This window comes from Orycteropus afer, unplaced genomic scaffold (genome assembly GCF_000298275.1).
Source record: "Orycteropus afer afer isolate SDZICR_OR568_19922 unplaced genomic scaffold, OryAfe1.0 scaffold00182, whole genome shotgun sequence".
Taxonomy (NCBI): domain Eukaryota; kingdom Metazoa; phylum Chordata; class Mammalia; order Tubulidentata; family Orycteropodidae; genus Orycteropus; species Orycteropus afer.
In genome coordinates, this window is record NW_006921769.1 from 579,670 (window position 1) to 604,336 (window position 24,667).

The 24,667-nt window shown below is 35.9% G+C and overlaps 1 protein-coding gene across 1 annotated transcript in view; it reads left to right on the plus strand.

The window, feature by feature from the left end:
• LAMA2 (laminin subunit alpha 2) overlaps nucleotides 1-24,667 on the plus strand; it is a gene marked incomplete at its 5' end in the record, with an annotated part of 713,189 nt that overhangs the window by 572,246 nt on the left and 116,276 nt on the right. The window contains one exon of the mRNA XM_007947384.2: nucleotides 19,597-19,699. Coding sequence (XP_007945575.1) covers nucleotides 19,597-19,699 — 103 coding nt within the window. The remainder of the gene's footprint in view (nucleotides 1-19,596; nucleotides 19,700-24,667) is intronic.

The window sequence follows — 24,667 nt, forward strand, 5'->3', positions numbered from 1 at the left end:
CACCCCTTACTTGGCTCACAACCCAGGGGTAAACACTTCTAAATATTTCAACTATTTCTTCCACTACCATATCTCTTAATAATATTATGCTCATGGTGTTTCTTGATTCATGAATTTCAGACCTTATCTGTTTAATTAATTCTATGTTGAATGAGATGTAGTTCACTTAGACTGTATCACATCGCATTTCTCTCCCAGTATAAATATTTCCCAATATAAATATTTACACCATGTTCACATGCTTAACTGTTATCTTTTTAAATGTTAAGTAATACACTTAGAGTTTTAGACCTTTATTTCCAGTTCATCGGTAAAATGAAGATATTTACTCCTTCCTGCTCCCCTTTAGCTCCACTTCTTCTATCTTACCTCTGAACTTCTACCCTTTTAACTTTCAAAGTTTTTGACTAAGTCAAAATTGACTAAGTCAGTAATATTTGCATTTTATCTATAACAATAAATATTTCATGGGAGAATTCAGAATTCTTTCCTCTGGAGCCATTTTGTTTCCTTAAAAAGACCCCCTTCCCTCTGATTTTTTCAGTAGGGGTAGAGGAGCTGAGGCCTGACGGTATGAATAGAGAGAAGGGCACTCTGTTCTGTAACAGACCTTTCAAGGAATTGTCCATTTGGAGTCATACAACTGAAATACATCTTCTGCCTTACCTGTGGTTTCTGAGTCCTGGCCTTATCCAGTTTCTGTCTACCTGCTTCCTCTCTCATATTCCAATGTGCAAAGTATGGGTTCAAAAATGATAAAAGATTAAATCTTTGCCATTGAGTCGATTCCAACTCATAGCAACCCTAAAGTACAGGGTAGAACTGGATCACAGGATTTCTAAAGCTGCAAATCTTTACATCTGCTGTGAAGTAGACAGCAACATTGTTTGCCCATGGTGTGACTAGTGAGTTCAGATTGCTGACCTTCTGGTTAGCAGCTAAGTATTTAACCATGGTACCACTAGGGCTCCTCTGCAAAAGATTAAGAGGGAGTAAATCTTTTGCAGTTATTGTACCCACACCTTGCATCTTGGGATACGGGTCAAGAATAAGGTAGACAAAACCTGGCACAGGTCAGAATGGAGAATCTGAAGGAGTCCTGGGGGTGTAAGCAATTAGTGTGCTCATCTGATAATGAAAGGGCTGATGGTTCAAGTCCACCCAGGGGTGCCTCAGAAGAAAGGCCTAACCATCTACTTCCAGAAACTCAGCCATTACAAACCCTGCGGAGCACAGTTCCACAATGACTTACGTAGTGTTACCATGACTTGGAACTGACTCAGTGGCAACTGGTTGGTTGGTTAGTTGATTAAATGTCTGAAAACCATCTTTGAGGTGGTTAGAGAAGGGCATTCCTCCTACTAGAGCTAAGATTCATCTGCTAAAATCAGATACATTCTTTGATTCACTTTTCTGTACTCCATCATAGTTTTTCTCCAATGAGTATCTAAGTTACACTAGTTTCCTTTGAACAGTCACTTCATTTTATTAGGTCTCTGGGTAGTATTTTTTTTAAATTACCAGTCTTTTGATCAAAGATCAAGTTCTAAATTAAACAATTCATATTTCTGAGGAGGTCTTGTTTTCTTAGTGTATATTTTATTTCCTCCAGTGGCATGATGTGTTTGGGAACTTCACTATCCTATCAGTCTTTGGGTGAATTTCAAAAACAGGTACACTTACTGGGTGAGGTATACCAGGGCATGGCTTGGCGAGCAGTACTCTGACTGGTGTTAGTCCATCAGGCCTCTGGAGAGCCTTTGGGTAACGCAAGACTGCACAGCACCAGCATTCTGAGGACTCTGTGTCTATTCAGATGTGTTGAGCCTCTCTGCATCTCTGTAATCTGAGTTCTCTGTGACCCATAGTCTGCTCCCTCACTATTATATGCTGGATGACAGTAGTGTTTTATTTTGTTCCTACTTCCATTTCTTCCAGAAAGAATGTCTGCAGAATTAGAGTTTGAGCTGACAATAGCATCACAGTGGAAAGAAATATAACAGCCACAAATGATCCCCTTAAAATTTCTCTCTTTCACTATTTCACACACAAAAAAATGTGACTTCCATTTGTGATGCATAGTAACTGTTCCTTAAATGTAGACAGCCTTCTCCAATCTCCAACACATACTGTTGTTGTTGTTGTTGTTGCTAGGTGCCATCAAGTCATCTCTGACTCATAGCAACCCTATGTACAACAGAACATAACATTGCCCAAGTCCCATGCCAGACTCACAATCCCTGCTATACCTGAGCCCATCATTGCAGCCACTGTGTCAATACACCTTGTTGAGGGCCTTCCCCTTTTTCATTGACCCTCCACTTTACCAAGCATGATAGCCTTCTCCAGGGAATTGTCCCTTCTGACAACATAACCAAAGTGGGTAAGGTAAAGTCTGGCCATTATTGCTTCCAAGGAGTATTCTAGTTGCACTTCTTGCAGGACAGATTTGTTGGTTCTTTTACCAGTCCATGGCCTCTCAATATTCTTCATCAAAACCACAGTCAAAAGCATCAACTCTTCTTCAGTCTTCCTTATTCCTTGTTCAGTTCTCACATGCATATGAGGCAATTAGAAATACTAAGGCTTAGGTTAGGTGCACCTTAGTCTTCAATGAAACACCTTTGCTCTTCAATACTTGAAAGAGGTCTTTTGCAGCAGATTTGTCCAATGCAATACATAATCTATCTTGACTGCTGCTTCCCTTAGTGTTGATCATGGATCCAAGTAATATGAAATGTTTGTCAACTTCAATCTTTCTTCATTTATCATGATGCTGCTTATTGGTTAAGTTGTGAGGATTTTTGTTTTCTGTATGTTGAGGTATAATCCATACTGCTGACTGCAATCTTTAATCTTCATCAGTAAGTGCTTCGAGTCATCCTCACTTCCAACAAGCAAAGTTGTGGCATCTGCATATCACAAGTTGGTAATGAGTCTTCCTCCAATCCTAATACCACATTCTTCTTCATATAGTCCATCTTCTCGGATTATTTGCTCAGCAGGCAGATTGAATAAGTATGGTGAAAGGATACAACCCTGATGCACTCCCTTCCTGATTTTAAACCATACCGTATCCCCTTGTTCTGTTCAAACAGCCTCCTGGTCTATATACAGATTCCTCATGAGCACAAATAAGTGTTCTGGAATTGTCATTCTTCTCAATGTTATCCATAATTTGTTATTATCCACACAATCAAATGCTTTTATATAGTCAATAAAACACAAGTACACATCTTTCTGGTATTCTTTGCTTCCAGCCAAGATCCATCTAACATCAGTAGTGATATCCCTCATTCCATGTCCTCTTCTGAATCCAGCTTGCATTTCTGGAAGTTCTCTGTCAATATACTGCTGCAACCATTTTTGAATTATCTTCAATAAGATTTTACTTGCATGTGATATTAATGATGTTGTTTGATAATTTCCACATTCTGTGGGATCACCTTTCTTTGGAATGGGTACAAATATGAATCTCTTCCAGTCAGTTGGCCAGGTAGCTTTCTTCTCAATTTCTTGTCATAACCAAGTGAGTGCCTCCAGCACAGCATCTGTTTGTTGAAACATCTCAATGGGTATTCCATCGATTCCTGGACCTGTGTTCTTTGCCAATTCCTTCAGTGCAGCTTCGACTTCTTCCTTCATCACCATTGGTTCTTGATTATATGCCACTTCCTGAAATGGATGAAAATTGACAAATTATTTTTGATGACTCTGTGTATCCCTTCCATTTTCTTTTGATGTTTCCCACATCATTCAATATTTGCCCATAGAATCCTTCAATATTGCAACTCGAGTCTTGAATTTTTTCTTCAGTTCTTTCAGCTTGAGAAATGCTGAACATGGTCTTCCCTTTCGTTTTCTAACTCCAAATCTTTGCACATTTCATTATAATAATCGACTTTGTCTTCTTGAGCTGCTCTTTGAATCCTCTGTTCATCTCTTTTATCTTGTCACTTTTTTCCATTTGCTTTAGCTACTCTCCACTGAAGGGCAAGTTTCAGAGTCTCTTGTGACATCCAGCACATATTCACTCACTGCCATCGAGTCGAACCCAACTCATAGCAACCCCTCCTTGGGTTTCTAAGGTGGTATCGCTACTACAGAAGTAATCTAGAAATAAAAGCCTCCAGATTTTTAGAATTAACAAAATATTGTGTTCCCATTACAGATAGCAAAGTTGAGTATAGGAAATTTAAAAGAAAAATAAAATTATATTCTTTATTTAGTCTAAGATCATTTCAGAATATTTGTTTGATATCGGATTTCCTATCCTATGTGATTTAAGAAACAAAAAATGATCAATATTAGGTTCAAGTGGTATAATGAAAATTCCTAATCAAGTTGGTCAGTATTTGAGAATTAGAAGATCTATCTCAATTTGAATGCATATTGTCTATTTATTAAGCTATTGTACTACCTTTTCTAAGAAGCACTATGTAGTCCATTTTGTCTTAATTCCTATAGCAAATATAGTCCCTAGAGTTGAGAACTTAAGTTTAAATGTGATTTAGTGTTCAATTTCCAATTACATAAAATATTTTTTTACCCTTCCTTGGCTCAGTTATGGTACTTACATTAGGTGCTTATTAACTACTCATTGGTACAAATTATTATGAATATCTACATGCTTTCGATTTTCTCTTTAAATGCTTTAAGCCTTTTTTAACCACATACTCATTGTACTTAATATGTGAACACCACTATTAAATAAAAAGTAATCAAAGATAAACAGAAATTCTTCCCTGGTCTCAGACCCACAATAATCATTTATGTTTTTATTATTTGCAATTCTAGTAAAATGTAATGCATTCCCAACTATTATATCCTAATAACTTATACTTTTCTTTTGTTATTTTCCTTTTGAGTCCTTACTTTAGAACAATTCTTTATTTGATCAATAAGTCATATAGCTAAACACTGAATCTTGAAATAATATGAATAAACTTTCAGACATTTCTAATAAGTGCTTGTTTAGAAATGTGGTCATATATTCTCTTTAGCCTTTCTTATTTAATATTTGCTTTTTTGTGATTGGATGAACCAAAATACATCATGAATACTTAAAGGTGATTTTTGAATTTTTATTTTCTATATAAGGGACTTTATCAATATTAGTAGAGGACATGTTGCATTCAAAAGGCCAAAAAATATATGGTGTCAGCCATATGGTAAACTTCAACTTACATATATTTTATATTTCATTCTGTAAGTTATTAGTGAGCAGTCATTCAAATATGAATTTTAACTTTTTATTAATATCTACTATTGTTGGCATTTAAATTTCATATTAGTATAGTGTTTCCAACCACATAAATGACAACTATATACATGAACTTTGCCAGATGGAATACACAGGAGTCAAATCGACTACATCTACAGAAAGACATGATAGAAAAGCTCAATATCATGAATCAGAACAAGACCAGGGCAAACTGGTTGATGATCATCAACTGCTCATATATTGATGCTCATATGCTCATATATTGTTGATCATCATCAACTGCTCATATGCAAGTTTAAGTTGAAGCTGAAAAGAATTTAAACAAATCCATGAGAGACAAAAATGCAACCTTAAGTAGATCTCGCCTGAATTGGAGAACCTCTGAAGAATAGATTTGATGCATTGCACACCAACGACCAAAGACCAGACGCGTTGTGAGCTGACATCAAGAATATCATGCATGAAGAAAGCAAAAGGTCATTAAAAGACAGGAAAGAAAGACCAAAATATATGTCAGAAGAAACTCTGAACTGTGCTCTTGAACGGAGAGTCACTAAAGAAAATGAAAGAAATCACAAAATATAAGAGCTGAACAGTAGATTTCAAAGGGCAGTGTGAGAAGCCAAAGCATTATAATGAAATGTGCAAAGACTGAAGTTAGAACGTCAAAAGGGAAGAACACACTTGGCATTTCTCAAGCTGAAAGAAGTGAAGAAAACATTTAAGCCTCAAATTATAATATTGAAGGATTCTACAGACAAAATTAAGGAGAGCTGGTGGTGTAGTGGGTAAAACATTCAGCTGCTAACCAAACGGTTAGAGGTTTGAACCCACCAGCCACTCCTCATGAGAAAGATGAGGCAGTCTGCTCATCTTTGGAATCAAAGCAATGGCAGGTTGTTTTTGTTTTTTGTTTTTTTTTCAAGATCAGGAAATGTTTTATTCTGTTGTGCATAGAGTCCCTATGAGTCAGATGTGACTCTTCAGCACCTAACAACAACAACAACAACATAGTGTTATAGAGCAATTATATAAAACCATTATTGATATGACAATTGAATCTTCCACAAAAACTAGTAAGCATTTCTTTTCTTTCATCAGCAATTCAGCAACATATCTTGGAATTGAATGATTCATACAGTAACAAATGTGAAAAAGTCAATGAGAATATAAGTTATATAAAAAATATTAAATCTGTGTATGAAAATAATGCTCATTAAGGTACCCTGAGGTTAGCAATTTTCTTTGCACTTGATAAATTCATTGGAGTCAAAAATGAAAAATCTATTGAAAGCAGAAATGCTAATCTTTATTTTATGACTCAACATCAGACACACTTGAAAAAATCAAGGCATAAAATGTTAAAAGTCAAAAGGTTGTGTCATAAGACAAACACAGAAACTCTTTGGGATAATGCTACAATTCAGTAAAGTTTGAAGTAATTTTCTTCAAGGGAGTAATGCTGACAGTATCATTATATTTATATAGAGATATAGATATATAATATATGTATAATATATATAAATATATATTAGATATATAATATATACATATATATAATATTTAATTTCTACCTGAAATAATGAGGAAGTGAGATTACCATGTTAGGTTAGGCACTTGACATTCACTGGAGAGAAAAACTTGTGCCTTGTGAGAATGATCTCTAACTCAATAGCCACTTTTCCATTGCCTTCATTCAAAACCAAAGCTCTTTGTGGTAATTTTCCACTATCCCTTGTGTCCAACAGTTTCTGCAGTGCCTCCCTCATTGCATCATGCTTGTGTCAGCTGCAGGTGCTAGAACAGGTAGGGCTGTCATGCAGTAATTAGTGAAAACACAGTCTACTATGCTGGGTGAGACAAATTGAAATGACAAACATCCATTAATAATCAGAACATGGAATCTACAGGGTATGAATGTAGGAAAACTGGAAGTTGTCAAAAATGAAATGAAACATATAAAGATTGATATCCTAGGCCTTCGTGAGTTGAAATGGACTGGTTTGGGCCATTTTCAATCAGACATCCATATGATGCACTATTCTGGGAATGACAAATTGAAGAGGAATGGAGTGGCATTCATCATCACAAAGAATCTTTCCATATCATTCCTGAAGTACAATGCTGTCAGTGATAGAATAGTATCCATATGCCTACAAGGAAGACCAGCTAATACTACTATTATTCAAATATACACACCAAACACCAAAGCCAAAGATGAGGAAATTGAAGATTTTTACCAACTTCTGTAGCCTGAAGTTGACCAAACATGCAGTCAAGATGAGTTGATTATAACTGATGATTGGAATGCAAAAGTTGGAAACAAAGAAGAATCACCAGTAGTTGGAAACTCTGTCCTTGGTGATGGAAATGACACTGGAGACCACACAATACACTTTTGCAAGACTAATGATTTATTCATTGCAAATACCTTTTTTCAACAACACAAACTGTGGCTATACACATGGACTTTGCCAGATGGAATGAATACACAGGAATCAGATTGACTTCATCTGTGGGAAGAGGCTCAATACCAAACAAAGCCAGGTGTTGACTGTAGGACAGACTGTAAATTGCTCATTTAAGTTCAGGTTGAAGCTGAAAGCAAATAAAACAAGTGTCTTGGTGTGTGCTGTTGAGCCGTGTGCACCCTGACTCATAGAGACCCCTCCTTGGGTTGCCGAGGCAGTATCACTACAGAAGTAGATTGCCCAACCTTCCTTTCGAGGAGTGGCTGGTGGGTTTGAACCACCAGTCTTCTGGTTAGCAGTCAAGTGCCTTAGGCACTATGCTACCAGAGCTCCTAAAACAAGTCTAGAACAAGTCTAGGAGAGCCAAATTATGACCTTCATTATATCCCACCTGAATTCAGAGACCATCTGAAGAAGAGATTTGATGCATTAAACACCAACAACCGAAAACTTGACAAATTGTGGGATGACATCAAAAACATCATCCATGAAGAAAGCAAAAGGTCATTAAAAAGACAGGAAAGGAAAAAAAGACCAAAATGGATGTCAGAAGAGATTCTGAAACTTACTCTTAAATAGAGAGTAGTTAAAGCAACTGGAAGAAATGATAAGATAAAAGAGCTGAACAGAAGATTTCAAATAGCAGCTCAAGAAGAGATTAAATTATTATAATGAAATGTGCAAAGACCTTGAGCTAGAAAACTAAAAGGGAAGAACATACTTGCCATGTCTCAAGCTGAAAGAACTAAAGAAAGAATTCAAATCTTGAGTTGCAATATTGAAAGATTCTATGGGTAAAATGTTGAAATGATGCAGGAAGCATCAAAAGAAGATGGAAGGAAAACACAGTCATTTTACAAAAAAAGAATTGGTCAATGTTAGTCTATTTCAGGAGGTGGTATATGATCAAGAACCAAGGAATGAAAGAAGTCAAAGCTGCACTGAAAGAATTGGCAAAGAACAAGGCTCCAGGAATTGACGGGAATACCCATTGAGATGTTTCAACAAATGGATGCCAGTCTGGAAGCACTTAAAAATCTATGCAAAGAAATTTGGAAGACAGTCTCCAGGACAAGTGACTGGAAGATATCCATATTTGTATTCATTCCAAATCAAAATGATCCAACAAAAAGTGGAAATTATCAAACAACATCATTAATATTACACACAAGTAAAATTTTGCTAAAGATAACCCAAAAATTGTTGCCCCAGTATATTGACAGGGAACTTCCAGAAAATAAAACTGGATTCAGAAGAGGACACAGTATAAGGGATATCATTGCTGATGTCAAATGTATCTTGGCTGAAAGCAAAGAATCTCAGAAAGATGTCTGCTTGTGTTTTATTAACTATGCAAAAGCATTCTACTTTGTGGATCATATTAAATTATGGATAACATTGAGAAGAATGGGAATTCCAGAACACTTAGTTGTGCTCCTGCAGAACCTGTATTTAGATCAGGCTACTGAGCTCCGGTAGCATAGTGCCTAAGGCACTTGACTGCTAACCAGAAGCCTGGCGGTTCAAACCCACCAGCCACTCTTCGGAAGGAAGGTTGGGCAATCTACTTCCATAGTGATACCGCCTTGGAAATCCAAGGAGGGGTCGCTATGAGTCAGGGCCGACTCAATGGCATATAACAAAACAACTGTCATTCAAACAGAACACAGGAATACTGCATGGTTCAAAATCAAGGAGGATGTGTGTCAGGGTTGTATGCTTTCACCAAATTTGTTCAATCTGTCTGCTGAGCAAATAGTCCAAGAAGCTGTACTATATGAAAAATACAGCATCAGGATTGAAGGAGCACTCATTAAGCTGTGATATGCAAACAACACAATTGTACTTGCTTAAAGTGAAGATGGCTTGAAGCATTTACTGATGAAAATTAAAGAATATCGTCTGCATTATGGATCACACCTCACCATAAAGAAAATGAAAGTCCTCACAACTGACCAATAAGCAGCATCATGATAAATGGAGAAAAGATTTAAATTGTCAAAGATTTCATAACAACAACAACAACATTGTCACTTACCAGTTGTTGTCAGGCCTAGTCCACCTCATGATGATTCCAATTCATTTTGACTCATATTTGAGTCAATTCATTTTGACTCATATTTTTATTGTCAGAATAAAACTGGGCTCCATAAGATTTTCAATGACTGATTTTTCAGAAGTAGAATGCCAGGTCTTTCTTTCAAGGTCCCTCTGGGTGAACTTGAGCCACCAGCCTTTAATCAGCAGCCAAGAGTGTTAACCATTTGGACTTTCAGGAACATTCTCACATATCTATATTGATATCGACATGTATATCTACCTATCTGCATATTTTAATCATTTTTAATAGTCTTAGTGTTCCCATCAAGATGAAAATTCACAATCACTGTTTACATTCTCATGAGAAAATTTTACTATTTCCTATTTTATCCTTTAATTACCTGGTTTTCTCAGTTGTTTTGTGTCTTCTACAGAAACTCATTGTATCTTTCTGCCACCATCCAAGGATGTACGATGCAATGCCACAGATAAACAGCCTTTCTCAAATTTCTGACCAAGGCCATCTCTTTAAGTGGTCTATTTTCTCATTTTTCATTCACTATATTATTTTAAATATACTGTAGTATGAAAAAAATATATATATTATTTTAAAACTCATTTGACATCAATACATAGTGATTTCTCTATACTGAAATTTAGTATTATTTTAAAGATTATTATAAAAGCAATTAAGGCCATTATAGAAAAGTAGGAAATCAAACAAGCAACAGGGAGAAATAAAAAAAATGTGCATAATCCCACCAACCACAATCCTTGAATTTATAATATTATTGTATAGATACCTATATTTTTTGCTATACAAATTTTTCACAAATTTCTGGTATTTTACATAACTATTTTTAACTTACTATATCAATTAACATAATATACATCTTATTCTCAAGATATTATCTTATTTTAAATGTACTAGGACTATATTCTACCATTTTTTTCTGAAAATTTATTTTATTATAATAAGAAAGTTCTCCCTTATTTTTAACAGTTGTTGTTGTTGTGTGCTGCCGAGTTGGACCCAACTCATAGTTCTAGATAAAAGTAGTCCAAGAATATAAATTTCTTCTGACATGTACTTTACATCAACACATTGTAGCTAAACCAACTGCCATTGAGTTGATTCTAACTCACAGTGACTTCCATTGAGTTTCCAAGACTGTAAATCTTTACAGAAGTAGATTGCTTCATCTTCCCCCCATGGAACAGCTGTTAGGTTTGAACTACTGACCTTCTGGTTAGCAGCCAAATGTTTTATCCATTGCACCATCAAAAAAACAAAACTCACTGCCATCAAGTCAGATCCAACTCATGGCAACCCTTCCTTGGGTTTCCAAGGCAGTATGTCTATGAAAGTGTTACTTCTGAGTGGCTGGTACGTTTGAACTGCCAGCCTTCTGGTTAGCAGTCAAATGTCTTAGGCACTACACCATCAGAGCTCCCACTAGCTAGTCACTAGCCCTCACATATATTTGTGCACATTTTGAAAAGTTTTCTTTACTGAAAACATTTTAGATTTGAAATTATTTAAATTACTTATTATCCTGGTATAGTAATCCCTCTGGAAATGTGTGAAACTTTATTTCTAAAATAAATTATTTCATAAATAGTAAGTTAATTAGGGAAGGTCCATCTTTGAACTCAGAACTTAATGTGGTGCTTGAGACATCTAAAAACTTTTATTGGTTAAATTAATTATTAAATTTTCAATTAATTAATGATTTGATGCTTTAACAATAGTTACTATGAATATTTAACAGAATAGAAAGAAAAATTAACATTTATTTAAAGCTTATTCAGAGTTGAGCACTCTGTAAAATGCTTTGCAGGCTTGATCATTTCATTTTTTTCCCTATACTTTTCCTCTGTAACAAAGTTGTAAATCATCTCACATTTTCAATAAATGATTTGTAACTAACAAAACATACAGCAGCCTACTTATAACTACAGGTTATCTTTTGTATGATTATTATAATAAAACTGTATACATGTATACACACAAAGCACTAAAGTACTTATTTATTAAAAAAAAAAAAAAAAAAAAATACAGCCTCCAAGAACAAAGAACAAAATATCTTGCAACTCTCAGAGCCTCCTTTATATTATATGCTGTAGACATAGCTCAGAAACTCAGATATGATGCTTATGAATATGTATGAAGAATAATTAGCTTGGAAAATGCTGCTTCATCACCTGTATTGAGATTGCTAATGGGCTTCAGTGACTTACTGAGCAATGTTGGAAATGGATCTCTCCAAATTCCAGTGAGATGAAACATTTCTATTTATCCATAGCATGTTAGTGTTTTCCATTCCTTTACCATATGACAGGCATGTCCTCTAAACTTGGATTGTTGATAGACTGTATACCTGACAGAATATGCTACACCTTTTTTTCTTATTTTCTTTCATATTTTAGACAAGAATGAGATCTGTCTGATTCCTCCACACCAATTGAATGCAAACACATCATTTCTAATGCCCTTGCCCAAGGTCACAACTCTTTTCTCTGATCTCTACTATTACAACAGCCCACTTATGGCTTCTGCTCTTCCACATGGTTGCCCAATTCATCTTCCTGGACTACCAGTATGATAGTATTATTCTACTCAAAAACTTTGAATGACTCCACGTTGTCTTTCCAAGTTTTCTTTTCCTCATCTTTCAGAAGTTGATTCCAACCCACATAAGCAGCCTCACCTTACTGCAGTGCCCCTTACAAACCCTGCAGTCGTGAGGAACTGAAACACTTGAGTTCACACATCAGACTTTTCTGCCTCCTTTCCTTTGATTACACAATTGGTACTATATCTTCTACATCCCCATGGCTGAGGAACCAGGAAGAAATAATTAGCCTCCTGAAGAGCAGGAAGGGTAAGATGTCTGGAAACAAAGAGCAGGCAATCTTCAGAAATTCAAGAAAACAAGATATTAGCAGGAAGAAAGTCTATCAACCACTCAGTTGTGATATTGAATCAAGGTGCAAGAATCCAATGGAAGATCAATATGTTGATAAACATTGAGCCAGACTAATAAGAACAACATCAGAAAAGACATAGGAGACTAATATCGGGAATAGAAGAGAGGAACTTACTATAGATAGTAAAGGATGAAAAGAGATATTGTGAACAACTTTAAGTTAATAATTCAACAAGAAGGATGAAATTGACAAATTCTTGAAAATCACAAACTACCAAAGCTCATGCACAAATAAATGAATTACTTGGCTAGCTCTACATTAATTAAAGAATTGAATTTGTGCTTAAAAAACCTTACACACAAAATTTCAGTTTCAGATGGCTTTGCTGATAAATTTAACCAAACATTTAAGAAAGATATAATACATTCTTCAAGAAAACTGAAGATATAAAATAATTTACACCATATTCTATAAGGTCAATATTGCTCTGATACAAACCCACGCAAAGATATTATAAGAGAAGAAAACTACAGACCAGTATCCCTCATGAATATAGATGTAAAAATTGTTAAAGTTAACAAATTGAATCCAACTATACATAAAAAGAATTATACATTATGACTAAGCAAGATTCATCTTAACAATGTAAGATAGGTAAAATATTTGAAAATCAATCAGTGTAATTTACTATATTAACAAACTAAAGAATAAAAACCACCTAATCATCTCAACCAGTGCTGGAAAAATGTTTGGCAAAAGTGAGTGTGGCTATTCACTGCTATTGTTGTTAGTTCTCATTGATTTGGTGCTGATTCATGGTGACCTTATTTCTGGTAACCAGAAGGCTGGTGGTTCAAACCTACCAGCCACTCCTTGGAAAGATGATTGGGCAACCTACTTCCATAGTGATAGCACCTCAGAAACCCAAGGAGGGGTCACTATAAGTTGGATTCGACTCAACAACAGCGAGTTTGGTGGGTTTTTTTTTTTTTTTTGGTACATCTACTATTACAAATGTCCCATATTATCTTAATGACTCAGGATCATCACAATCAGTATTACTTATTTCACTCCCATGATGTTGGCACCTTCTGAGGGCTACAAACTAATTTTACTTCAGTCCACCTTGATTTGCATTGCAAAGCTTTAAAAATTCTTCTCTTTGCTTTTTAGTGCTTTCTTTTCTTATTGTCAGATATATTGTCAGCTGTCACTTCTGTGGTATTCATGTGCCTACTTAGAGTATCTTCACCTTTCTTTCTTCATAATTTCCTGTTTCTAATCTGTTTTGATTCAAAAAACCTGTAACCAAGGGAGTAAGAACAATGTATAAATTTACAACAAACATAAAACTTGAAGAAGTACCTGAGGCATACTTTATTTTAGTAAAGTGCATTGAATATGTATCATTTATTTGGGCCTATTTTTTTTTTCCAGATAACTGATACCTATATGATGTTACTATATCTAATATCCTAGGGAAACTTTAGGACTAAGAATTCCAATGTTCTAAGTTGAAGGCACCACCAATTTTCCATAGAATAATCTGCTAATGTTGTCAGAACAGCACATTTTGCAAGTACTAGGTATTGATGCAAGAGCTCTGGTACCATAGTGCCTAAGGCACTTGACTGCTAACTAGAAGGCTGGTGGTTCAAACCCACCAGCCGCTCCTTAGAAGGAAGATGGGGCAATCTACTTCCGTAGAGATATCACCTTGGAAACCCAAGAAGGGGTCACTATGAGTCGGGTCTGACTGGAGGGCACATCACAACAACAACAACAGGTATTGATGCATAATTTCCCTTTTTATTCAGCTGTAGATGTTTCCAATATGTCCTTTAGTAGATCTCTCAGCATTACATAATCATCTGTTATTTAAATAGAAACTTTTGGTATAACACCTTAAAATAAATAAAATAAAATAAATTTGGACACAGCAATAGCAAGTTCTGTAATCTATCCTAGCTTGTGACTGAATGAGAAAAAAAAGTGTTTCTAAGGCACATGTACTCAGTTATAGTCATATTTTGAGTGCCTTTAAACCTGATGGACTGATCTTCTGGCACTATATCAAACACTGCTTCCCTGCTAATCATCAGGCTTTCAGATGCCAATCTTTTCAGAAGTGGAACTGGCCATGTCCTTCTTCCTAACTTGTCTCATTCTGGAAGCTCTGCTGAAACCCATCCACCATGAGTGGGCCACTTACTCTTATTTGAAATAATGATGGCATAACTTCCACCATCACAAGAACACACAAGCCACCACATTATGACAAACTACCAGATATGTTGTGGCCTCAAGTTGCAATATTGAAGAATTCTATGAACAATGCAGAAAGCATCAAAAGAAGATGGAAGGGATATAGAGTCATTGTACCAAAAATAATTAGTCAATGTTCAATCATTTCGGGAGGTAGCATATGATCAAGAATCCATAGTACTGAAGAAAGAATTCCAAGCTGCACTGAAGGAATTGGCAAAAAAAAAAACAAAAACTCCAGGACTTAACAGAATAACCATTGAGATGTTTCAAAAAATGAATGAAGGACTGGAGGCACTGACTCATTTATGACAAGAAATTTGGAAGACAGCTACCTGGCCAATGGACTGGAAGATATTCATGTTTGTGCCCATTTTGTTGGATCAAAAGTCATCCAACAAAACACAGAAATTATCAAACAATATCATTAATATCACATGCATATTTTGCTGAAAACAATTTTAAAATGGTTGCAGCAGTACATTAACAGAGAATCCAGAAATTCAATGTGGATTCAGAAGAGTACCTGGAATGAGTAATAACATTACTGATATTAGATTGATCTTGCCTGAAAACAAATACCAGAAAAATGTTCACCTATGTATTACTGACTATGTAAAAGCATCTAGCTGTGTGGATCATAACAAATTATACATAACATTGTGAAGAATGAGAATTTCAGAAAACTTAATTTGCTCATGAGAAACCTGTACATAGACCATGACTTGGCCATTGGAACAGAAAAAGAGGATGGTTTAAAATCAGAAAAGGTGTGTGTTGGGGTAGTATTCTTTCACCATATTTATTCAATCTTCATGCTGAGCAAATGATCTGAGAAGCTGGACTATATGAAGAAGAACATGGCATCAGGATTGGAGGAAGACTCGTTACAACCTGTGATACTCAGATGACAACCTTGCTTGCTGAAAGTGAACACGACTTAAAGCAGTTACTGATGAAAATCAGAGACTATAGCTTTCAGTATGGATTACACCTCAACATAAATAAAGCAAAAATCCTCATACTGGACCAATAAGCAACATCAGATGAATGGGGAAATGACTGAAATTGTCAAGGATTTCATTTTTACTTGAATCCACAAACAATGCCCATGGAAGCAGCAGTCAATAAATCAAACAACATATTGCATCAGGCAAATATGCTGCAAAATGGCACTTTAAAGTGTTAAAGAGCAAATATGTCACTTTGAAGACTAAGATATACCTGAACCAAGCCATGGTATTTTCATTAGGTACATATGCATGAGAGCTTAACAATGAATAAAGAAGGCAACAGAAGAATTGATGCATTTGAATTGTGATGCTAGCAAAGAATATTGAACACACCTTAGACTACTAGAATAAACAAATCTGTCTTATAAGAAGCATAGCTGGAATGTTCTGTAGAACTGAGAGTGGATAGACTTCATCACCAGTACTTTGTGACATGATGTCAAAAGAGATCAATCCCTGCAGAAGGACATTATGCTTGGTAAAGTAGAGGACCAGTGAAAAGGGGGAAAACCCTCAACAAGATGGATTGACACAGTGGCTACAATGATGGCCTCAAGCATGGCAATGATTATGAGGATGGTGCAGGACCAAGAAGTGGTTCATTCTGTTGTACATAGGGTTTATGTGAGTCAGAACTGACTCAACTGTACCTAACAACAACAACAAGGCACATTGATAATGAAATGTTGAAACACACTTAGAGTTAGAAAAACAAAAGGGAAGAACACACTCAGCATTTCTTTAGCTGAAAGAACTGAAGAAAAAAATTCAAGCAGCAAGTTGCAATATTGAAGGATTCTGAGGGCAAAAATATTGAATGATACAGGAAGCATCAAAAAAAGATGGAAGAAATACACAGAGTCACTGTACCAAAAAGAATTGGTCTATGTTTGCACATTTCAGGAGATACCATATGATCCAGAACTGATAGAACTAAAGGAAAATGTCCAAGCAGCACTGAAGTCATTGGTGATAAACAAGGCTGCAAGAATTGACAAAATACAAATTGAGATGTTTCAACAAATGGATGAAATGCTGGAGTGCTCACTCATCTATACCAAGAAATTTGGAAGACAGTTACCTGACCAATTAACTGGAAGAGATCCATATTTGGATCCATCCTAAAATAAAGGTGACTGAATAGAGTGCAGAAATTATTGAATAATATCATTAATGTCATATGCAAGTCTCAACAGGGAATTGGAGAAATTCAAGCAGGATTCAGAAGAGTGTGTGGAATGAGGGATATCACTGTTGATGTCAGATAGATACTGGCTGAAAGCAAAGAATACTAGGAAGATGTTTAAATGTATTTTATTGAATATGCAGAGGCATTGGACTGTCGATCATTGCAAGAAATGGATTTGTGCTCATTTGGAACCAGTGCATAGACCAAGAGGCAGTTGTTTGAACAAAACAAGGGGATACTGCATGGTTTAATACCACAAATGGTGTGTGTCAAGGTTGTATCCTTTAACTATACTTATTCAATCCATGTGCTGAGCAAACTATCTGAGAACCCAGACTATATGCAGAAAAACACAGCATGAAGATTGGAGGAGTCTCACTAACAATATGCAGATAACACAACTTTGCTTGCTGAAAGCGAAGATGACTTGAAACACTTACTGAGGAAGATCAAAGACTATAGCCTTCAGTATGGATTACACCTTAAAATAAAGAAAACAAAACCCTCACAACAAGACTAATAATCAACACCATGATAAATTGAGAAAAAAAAATTGAAGTTGTGCAAAATTCTGTTTTACTTGGATCCATAATCAATGTCCATGGAAGCAGCAGTCAAGAAATCAAATGATGCATTGCATTGGACAATTTTGCAGCAATAGACTTTTTTAAAGTTTTGAAGAGCAAAAAATATCACTTTTAAGACTAAGGTGCACCTGACCCATGCCATGGTATTTTCAATTGCCTCATATGCATGCAAAACCTGGACAATGAACAAGGAAGACCAAAGAAGATTGATGCATTTCAATTATGGTGTTGGTGAAGAATGTGGAATATACCATGGACTTCCCAAAGAAGGAACAAATCTTCTTGGAAGAGGTACAGTCAGTATTCTCAATGGAAGGACTTTGTCTCATACTTTGGACATTGTTATCAGGAGGGACCAGTCCCTGAAGAAGGACATCATACTTGGTAGAAAACCAAACCAAACCAAACTCACTGCCGTCAAGTCATAACCAACTCATAACGATCCCTCCTTGGGTTTCCGAGGCAGTATCACTATGGAAGTAGATTGCCCAATCTTCCATCTGAGGAGTGGCTGGTGGTTTTGAACTGCCAGCCTTCTGGTTAGCAGTCAAATGCCTTAGGCACTACGCCACCAGAGCTCCCCTACTTGGTAGAGAGTAGACAAAAAAGAGGAAGACCCTCAACAAGATGAATTGACACAGAGCCTGCAACAACATACTCAAACATGACAATGATTATGAGGATGGTGCCGGACCAGACAGTGTTTCGTTCTGTTGCACATAGGGTTGCTATGAGTTGGAACCAACTCAATGCCACCTAACAACAACAGCAAAGCAGTGAAGATGTCTTTGACGATTGTTATGCCTAGGCTGACCTGAGTTCAGATTTATAACATCAACAGTAAGTAGTTAGCATTTCTGGCTTTTCTTGCAACTTTAAATACTTTTCCTGTTTAAAATTTATACATGAAGTCCTATATGATTTATTTCTTAATACAAATGCATTATGTGAGGGTTTGCTGAGAAGCAAACAGTATTAAAATTGATGACAAGACATTGAAGCTAAGCCATCCATTTCCCACATTATTCCATTATCTTTGTGTCACCTCTTTTCTTCTAAGTTCAACAAATACATCTTTGCTAGAAGATAATCGTGCCCGAGGGACTGCCATTTAGAAGATTTTGTTTTGTCTTAGTTATTCAACATGAATTTAAAAAGGAACAGTGTTCTTTTGTACTTCAAAACCTTAGGTATAAAATCTACAGGACATCTGCTCTTCACATACACCCCACTTTTAATTTCCTCCACTCCACCCCACAACATGAGTGAAATGTCTTTAGGCATAAAGTCAGAAGACATTTTAGTTAATTGACTTGGTTACTTTGCAGCATTGATAATCTTGATCACTTATCATGTTTGGTAAGTTAGAGGGTAAGCAAAATGGATGGAAACCCTCAATGAGAGGACTGACACACAAGTAAAATCAACGGTCTCAAACAAAGCAAACTATGAAGAAGATGCTGTGGTTTCAGGCTTACCCTAATGTCTTCATGAGTCGGAGCTGACTGAATGGCAGTTAACAACAACCTCCCTGCCTTGCAGCCAGCCATCATGTATTTAGCCAGTTTGGGAAGCCTTAACTTCCATAACATGCTCTCCTTTATTTTTCTTTACCTCTCTGGAACCACAGTTACCTTACCAGTCCCGTTCCTCTGCCAACCTTTTAAACGTTGATGTTCCTAAAGGTTCTATTCTAAGCTCTTTTCTCCCATAAATTTTCTCCCTGACTTTAATTACCAACTATGTGCTGAAAATTTAGAATTCTAAATATGAAGTCCAGAACTCTTTTTTAAAAGCAAATTCCATATACTAACTTCCTTCTTGACTCAATAATTGTATGGTGTTAGATATGTGTCTCTTCTCTTTCTGTCCACAGGCAACAGGTCCTCAGGGTTTATTAAAAGAAGATGCCAAAGGCTCTCTTCAGAAAAGCTTCAGGATTCTTAATGAAGCCAAGAAGTTAGCAAATAATGTAAAAGGTTAGTGTGACCTCTATTATTATTTTCAGGTTAAATGTAATTGTAATTGGTAGGAGATTTTATCACACTATTGAAAGAATGTAATTGTTTCAGTATGGTTTTTTATTATTATTTTATTATCCAGATTTAATGCAAATCATAAACTTTCTCATTAGTTTTGTAGTATTTTGTCTTCATATCTCATTTTGCATTGGGTAGTATTACATAATTTTTAAACTTAATTTCCATAGCATTACTTCACCTATACTTAAAATACATTGAATTTTAAAATAAAATATCAAGGTTTATGAACATAAAAGCCTACTTTGTTTTGGTATCAGAAGTGAAAAGTCAAGAAAAAATTAATCAGGCAGATGTAATATAATTGTCTTTGTAAAACTTTCAATTTTGTTAGTGGAACACATTTCCTGAAAAGTTTTCAAAGCTGTTTAAATACATACATTTCTTCAATGTATTTTATTCTCAATTCAAAGATCAAAGTGCATAAAATGCCTACCCTGATATTTTATGAGTTTTGTGTGGAGAATATATTATTAAATATGAATGTTTTATAAATTTATGCATGGCAAATTTATGCCCTTCAATATCTAGAATTGCCTCTTCTTTCTCTCTGTCCAGTCTCATTCCTTACCATTTTTTGGTATGCCCCAATATCTCTATCTTTATCTAATTTTCTGAGCCCTCCAAAACATCCTACCGTTGCAAGCCACCTTATTTTCATGCTGTTCCTTTTTCCTTGGAATACCGCATCTCCCATCCTCCTTCATCTAACTCTTTTCTGTCAGCTTTTAAGATTTAGGCAAATGTAATCTTTTCTGGAAAATCAAACACCCCTCCAATTTATATGCTCTCCATTCTGTGTATAGGAACCCTTGGTGACACGGTGGTTAAGCACTCTACTGCTAACCAAAAGTTTAGCTACTTCATGGGAGAAAGAGGTAACAGACTGTTTCCATAAAGATTTACAGTCTTGGAAACTTCATGGAGCAGATCTATTCTGTCCTATAGCATCATTGTGAGTTAGAATTGATTCTATAGAAATGGATTTGGTTTTAGTATTCTCTGTATACCTTTCTCACAGACTTACCAAACCACTGTCATCACGGATTTATTTTTCTATCTTCTTAAGGACAGAGACAGATTCTTTTGACTTTGTGTTTCTAGTGCATATCACAGTGACTTACTCAAATCAGGAAATAATTATATTTTTTTCCTTTTTACTTAAAGAAATGGTGTTAGTCTTTACTCAAGAAGAGAAGATGTTTTATAATCATTTGCACTTGGCATACTTTAATAGTTCTTGGTCTCCAATAATGGCTAAAATGAAATTTCATAATCTGTCTCCATTATAGATGGCACTTTGAGAGGAAAATGCTTTGACTATGCATTACAGGTGAAATAAGACTCACATAGTGCCTAAGGCGCTTGACTGCTAACCACAAGGCTGGTAGTTCAAACCCACCAGCCACTCCTCAGAAGGAAGGTTGGGCAATCCTACTTCCGTGGTGATACTGCCTCAGAAACCCAAGGAGGGGTCGTTATGAGTCGGGGCCGACTCGACGGCACATAACAACATTATATAGCTGAAAAGTCACTCTAAAAAGCCAAAACCTGTCTTCCCATTGGTTGAATAGAGTTCATCTCCTTATTTTGTGGTCACGGTTTCCTATCCAATGAATCTTGGTGGAGCAACTGTTAAGTGTTTGGCAGCTAACTGAAACATTGACCGTTTGAACCTACCCAGTGGCTTCACAGAAGAAAGACCCAGTGATCTGCTTACATAAAGATTGTTGTTGTGTTGTTGTATGCCATCCAGTCAATTCTGACTCATAGCAACCCTAAAGAACAAAGCTGAACTGCCCCATATGGTCTCAAAGGCTATAATCTTTACAGAAGCAGACTGTCACATCTTCCTCCCATGGAGCAGCTTGTGAGTTTGAACTGCCAACCTTAAGGTTAGCAGCCTACCTCTTAATTACTGTACCACTAGGGTTTCTAAAGATTGCAGCCTGGAAATCTTATGGGGCAATTCTATTCTGTCAGTGGGGTTGCTATGAGTCAAAATTGACTGGAGAGCATCTAATAATAACAACAACAACAACTTTCCTTTGTAATACCCTTGCCCAAGGCCAAGAACAAGGTGAGGCTAATGAGGTACATTTAGGTGCAGGGTCAAATCCCAAGTTTAATTAAAATTTTGATATCTTTTTTCACCATGAAATTTTTTGCATTCATTTTGATTTTAAAAAATATTTCAATAAGATATTTTTATCTTGACTACTGAGTTTTTGCTGTCCCTTTCAGTTTTACACTTGAGGTGAGATCTTACCTCACTGTATTCACATCTCTTTCCTTGCCTCTATTTTCCTTCACTGGTAGTAGAAAGGTAAATAAAGAATTCCATTTTTAGGGATTTTTCCAAGGGGAAAATAAATCTAATGGTGGCCATGGTACAACGGGTTAGGAAACAGAAATTTTCATTAGTTTAAATGTCTTTTTTTTGTACTTCAGGTAGTACATTATTTAAAGTAATGAAAACCCACAAACTCCGCAAGTAATAATTCCTCCAGAAAGCCAAGCCAAGGCTATGATGGAGATTGGAATGTTTTCTTGCTACATTATGACATTTCCCTGATTTGTGGCCAATTACACAAGTTATAAAATGGCTGTTAATCAGGAAAATGCCATATATTACCACCAGGAACTGCTGAAATGGGCCCTACAGAGCAAAACTCTTGACAGCAGCCATTAAAATAGAGATTTAGTCATTTCTCTCTATATGGTGCCTGAAGTTAGAAAGAATAAAAATGGTGGGACCGATATACCGTCCATATTTCTATTTCTTTCCTTGGTTCAATTCAGTACAATTTGCTTAGTTCATAAGCTTTAGTCATGAATGACTTAGTGCTGCTTCCTGCCATTTATATGCTGTCCTTGACTTCAGGGAGTCTGAACTTGCCAGGAGCAATTTGTCTTGCCTTTTAATTTTTGAACATACATCTGTTAAAGGTAAATTTGCCCTTGTGCAACTCTGAGATTTGAAGCTAGTCTACATTGCACTGATTGTCTGTAGAGATAAAAATCATTTTCCTGATGTATATGAGGCTTGGTACCAACTGATGATTGAAAGAGTTAGAAGATGAATGAATACCATTAGGAGGATTCATAATACTTTGTAGACAGATAAGAATTTTTGTCAATACAATAGCTAGTTGAGGTTCTCATGAAATGTGCACAGGGCAATGAATGAAGAACAGGATAGTCTATTACTAGAAGTCTGATAATACTCAAATTTTAAAATTTTAAAAAGACAAACCAAATTTAAAATTAAAAACACCCTATCTTATCTAGAGGAGCTCTGGTAGCATAGTGCCTAAGACACTTGACTGCTAACCAGAAGACTGATGGTTCAAACCCACCAGCCACTCCTCAGAAGGAAGATGGGGCAATCTACTTCCATACTGATACTGCCTCGGAAACCCAAGGAGAGGTTGCTATAAGTTGGGTCCGACTCGACGGCACATAACAACATAACAACATCTTATCTAGAGTAACTTTTAAATTTTATTTACTTCTTAATTCAGTCCTAATTTTTGTCTTTGCCCAAAATAAGTGAAATTATTTAATTACTTAGGAACAAATGATTAACTTTTCTGTAAAGGGGATGGCACTCATGTGAAATAAAACATCCCAAGCTCAAAAATATGTAATTAGGGTATTGCATGACCTGGAGTAATGCCAAACAGACTAAACAGTACCAAATATTAATCCACACATTAAATTTTACAGAGACAATTAATACTTTCCTTGCATACTATTGTTCTATATACTATGATTCTCTACACTTAGTAGAGAAAGGTGTATCAGAAAGAATCTATGACCATGTATGCTCTGCACTTACAATTACTAATCTGTTGAGATTTTATGTTATCAGTTTATATTAGAAAAAGAGAATAAACAGGAATGCTACACTGCCTGTAAAACCAAACTATGATGCAAGAGTTAAATTTTGACTAAAGCCTTATTCCATTATTAAAGATATACACCTTTTGAATTCTCATTTTACCAGCTATCTGAATTAGCCTATCCATAGGTAGCTGTCTGTAAGACAAACCAAATTTGCTCCACTCACAAATAATAGTGCACTAAGTGGATGAAATCAAGCCAGAGTTCCAAGACCTACCATAGTCTGAACAGGAAAACAATATTTTTCCTGTTGATAAAATTACTGATTCCTCCTATATAGTTTTTATTGTTCTTTTGGAGTGTAAACAGAGAAAATCAAAGTAGTAAAACCAAGCTGAACTGAGTTTTATGAGGAAAAATGAAAAGTGACAACATAGTAGTAAACATAGAGAGTTAAGAGCTAGTGAGAAGATCATTCCGGCTATTCTTGCCATATATAACTATACGATGTGAGCAGAGCACAAGACCCAAACCTTGCAGAAAGTTTCTTTGTATCATCTTAGCAAAAGACAAAGGTCTGTACAATGAAAGATAAGAGATGCAGCTAAAAACTCAGCTAGGTTTTGTTTGTGTTCATAATCAGAATAATATTTATGCAAGTAAGTGCTTCTATACTGTAGATAGATATAAGTGCCTTTAAAAGCCTGACAAATAAGTTAATGGGGTCTCTGGTAAACCAGAGAGCACATATCTTAAAGGTATTACAATTGAATTTCTTTTCAAAATACTTTGCTGACCAATACAAAAAAGCCTACAGACCTATACAGTCCAACTCTAAATCTTACCCAAGAGGACCAAAGATGAGTTTCAGTATCAAGTCATTTTGATTACTCATTCCACTAGCTGCAAAGTTGACTCCCTCTATGCTAATGTTGTTGTTGTTGTTATGTGCCGTCGAGTCAGCCCTGACTCGTAGCGACCCCTCCTTGGGTTTCCGAGGCAGTATCACTATGGAAGTAGGATTGCCCAACCTTCAGTGAGGGATAAAACCCAGTCACTAGT